This window comes from Pelodiscus sinensis, chromosome 30 (assembly GCF_052426305.1).
Source record: "Pelodiscus sinensis isolate ZL-2025 chromosome 30, ASM5242630v1, whole genome shotgun sequence".
NCBI classification, from domain to species: domain Eukaryota; kingdom Metazoa; phylum Chordata; order Testudines; family Trionychidae; genus Pelodiscus; species Pelodiscus sinensis.
The window spans coordinates 6729111-6732339 of NC_143081.1; the positions used below are offsets into that span (position 1 = coordinate 6729111).

At 54.3% G+C, this 3229-nt stretch overlaps 1 protein-coding gene across 1 annotated transcript; it reads left to right on the forward strand.

The window, feature by feature from the left end:
- The first annotated feature begins 1463 nt into the window (after positions 1-1463).
- Positions 1464-2435, forward strand: LOC142821062 (olfactory receptor 6F1-like). Its single transcript, XM_075911849.2, has one exon. It carries the CDS (start codon positions 1464-1466, stop codon positions 2433-2435), a length of 972 nt encoding a protein of 323 aa, XP_075767964.2.
- The last annotated feature ends 794 nt before the right edge of the window (positions 2436-3229 follow it).

Genomic DNA, 3229 nt, shown 5'->3' on the forward strand with positions numbered 1-3229 from the left:
CCAGGGCAGGGTCCATCCACAGCCAGGGCTGGCAGGAGGTGGAGGCTCCAGCCCCCTGATAATTTTGGGGTCCCTCCACTGGCCTCTCTCCAATACACCAGCACCCTAGAGCTGGCTGCAAATGTCAAAGGGCAGGAGCACAGGGAGCTGCCATTTCCTGCCTAGTTCACAGTGGGTTTTAACACTCCCCCTCCCCCCTTCATGTATGGGCCAGTTTGTGGGCCTGAGAGATTCTTGGAGGTTTAAGTTTTGAGACACTCGCACCCACCCCCCTGAGACCTGAGTGGGACAAAAGGTAAAGTGACGTGGCACCATGTTTCCCCCCAGAAGGTGGGGCCTGCAGACCCATGAGGCAGACCAGGGACAGGGCTCACAGTGCGACAGGGCCTGGTGGGGAGGGATGTGTGAGCGCGCACTGCTCGATTGCCCATGTCTGTATCTTGGAGCCAGGCCCAGCAGCCAGATGGGAGGGGCAAGAGATGTTGGCGGGTACCAGAGAAATGCTAAGCCCCTGATCCATACTGCCTCCCTCCTTGCCTCTCCCAAGGGGGACCACCGGGGTGGGACACAGACCCTGACTCATGGCCTCACCAGAATGGAATGTGCCGTCTAGCAGGTGTGATTGGGGTGTGCATGGCAGGTGTGTCTGGGCCGGGGGAGGGGGGAGTGAGAAAGGGGGTGGTAATAGGGGAATGGGGCACTGGGAATAGGGGAATGAGAACCAGGCACCCAGGCACATCTCTGCCGCACTGGAGCTGGGGACAGAGCAGAGGGATGAGGGAGCCCATTGGTGTGCACGGCTGGGGGGTTACAGGAAGGGGTATACTGTGTGTAGCGCTGCAGTTGGGGAAGAGGGAAACTCTGTCGGCCCACGGAGATGCACCCCAAGGGCACGCAGGGCTTAGGAATCCACCTGCTTGGACACTGGCCCCAACACAAGTCACTTCAGACTGTGCCCTGCTGCTTTCTGCCTCAAGGAGCAGAACCAGGGCCAGCGCAAAGGGAAGCCCCTCACACCGGCCCTTACAGGTCCCAGGTCCTCTTGCTTGGTTGGTTTCTCTGCTGGAGCTCTCTGTCAAATATTCCCTCCTGGTCCATCTCCCCAGTGGAATGGCCCCTCCCTCATTCGGCTTTTAGCCACCAGGCAGTGATGGGCATGACGGTCTGACCCAGTGTCTGTCGCATCTCTCTGGGTGTCTGTACTCCCTGTCGAAGCCCAGCACTGCCGGGTTTGAGTGCCTGGCGACAACTCTTGAGATGCTCCCCAAGAGCGCAGAGACACAGTCTCTTTAACCTGCGCTCTGCTCAGGTATCGACTCTCTCCCGGGGCCAATTGATGGCTACCCCCACTTGGCTGTTGTGCACAGGCCGGCAGAGGGAGGCAATGAAGAAAAGCTGCCATAGTACAATGAATGTTAGTTATTGCTCACAGTGACCCTGTTTTTCTCCCACAGACACACCCCATGGCAAGCCAGGAACAAGGAAACAAAACGTCCCTCACTGAATTCATCCTCCTGGGATTCGGGGAGCTTCCTGGCCTGCAGGTTCCTCTCTTCCTGCTCTTCCTCGTGATCTACCTGGTGACCATGGCTGGGAATGGCCTCATTGTTGTGTTGGTTGTGGCCTATCGGCACCTCCACACCCCCATGTACTTCTTCCTGTGCAACTTGTCCTGCTTGGAGATCTGCTACAGCTCCACCCTCCTGCCCCGGCTCCTGGCTGGGCTCCTGGCTGGGGACTGGACAATTTCCTTCACTGGGTGTCTCACACAATATTATTTCTTTGGTGCTCTGGTGGCCACAGAATGCCTCCTCCTATCAGTGATGTCCTATGACCGGTATCTAGCCATATGCAACCCGCTGCACTACACAGCCCGCATGAGTGGCAGGTCTTGTCTCCAGCTTGCCGGGGGATCATGGATAGGTGGATTCCTTGCTTGTAGTATAAGCACAGTGTCAATATCCCAGTTAACCTTCTGTGGCCCCAACACAATTGACCATTTCTTTTGTGACTTTATTCCCCTTGTGAAACTCTCCTGCAATGACCCTCTGCTGATGGAGACGTTGGCGTTCCCAATTTGCTTGATTTTCTCACTGGTCCCCTTCCTGCTCACCTTGGTGTCCTACATCTGCATCATTAGCACCATCCTCAGAATCCCCTCCAGCACCGGGAGGCAAAAGGCCTTTTCCACCTGCTCCTCCCACCTCATCGTGGTGAGTGTTTACTATGGAACTGTCCTGATTGTCTACATGTTCCCAACCACTGACAGCCTGAGCCACTTCAAGAAAGTTCTCTCGGTCTCTTACACCATCCTGACGCCCCTGGTCAATCCACTCATCTATGCCCTGAGAAACAGGGAGGTCCAGGAGGCCCTGTGCAAAGCTTCCAGGAAATTAAGGTTTCCAAGATACTGGCCCATTGGTTTGCTTAGCTGAAAATGGAATAGCTGCAACATGGGCCGGGGTAGGACCAGAATCAAAGCCTACCAAATAGAAGGTTCAATTTCCACTCGTATCTCTGACCTTCTTTCCCTGCGCTTGCAGAGTCACAGCCCTGGGAGCAACGGGGGTGCAGGGATCTTTTCCAAAGCCTTGCTCTGTGATATTTAGGACCAATGGACGATGCCACCAGGGACGTACCAACGGGCTGCGGGGGACGTGAACTGGTGGCTATGCGAAATGAAAAGAGCTGGAGAGACTGAGCTGAGAGAGAGGTGCAGGAGTGGGTCACACGCTCTGTGCCTTGGGCCAGCTCTGTGCCAAGAGCCAACCCAGCAGGGTGCATGTGACCTGTCCAAGAAGACAGTGAGCAGGGGTGTCCAGCCCATTCCAGACGAAGAGCCGCAATAGCAGTGGACACAGAGTGAAGAGCTGGGAGAAAGTTGTTGAGAAAAAAACAAACCACCACCATGCTCGGGGAAAATAGACGATGGTACATCCATCCCAGAGCATGGCTGCTCTTTTTGTTTGTTTGTTTGTTTTTTGGTTAACAACTTTTCCTCGGGGCCTTTTTTTGGCAGGGTGGGGGAGGAGGGAGATCTCAACAGCTTTGCCCAAGCTCTTCATGAGTATGTAGGGATAACATATTTGATTCCCCCAAGTGGAAGTGACTCCCTATAATTTGTTCCCCACAACCAAAAGTCTAAGTAGTATAAGTTTGTTAAGTAGAAGAAGGATATAAGTGTTTAGATTTATTCCTGTTAAAGTGTTTAGATTTAGTGTTATCAAGC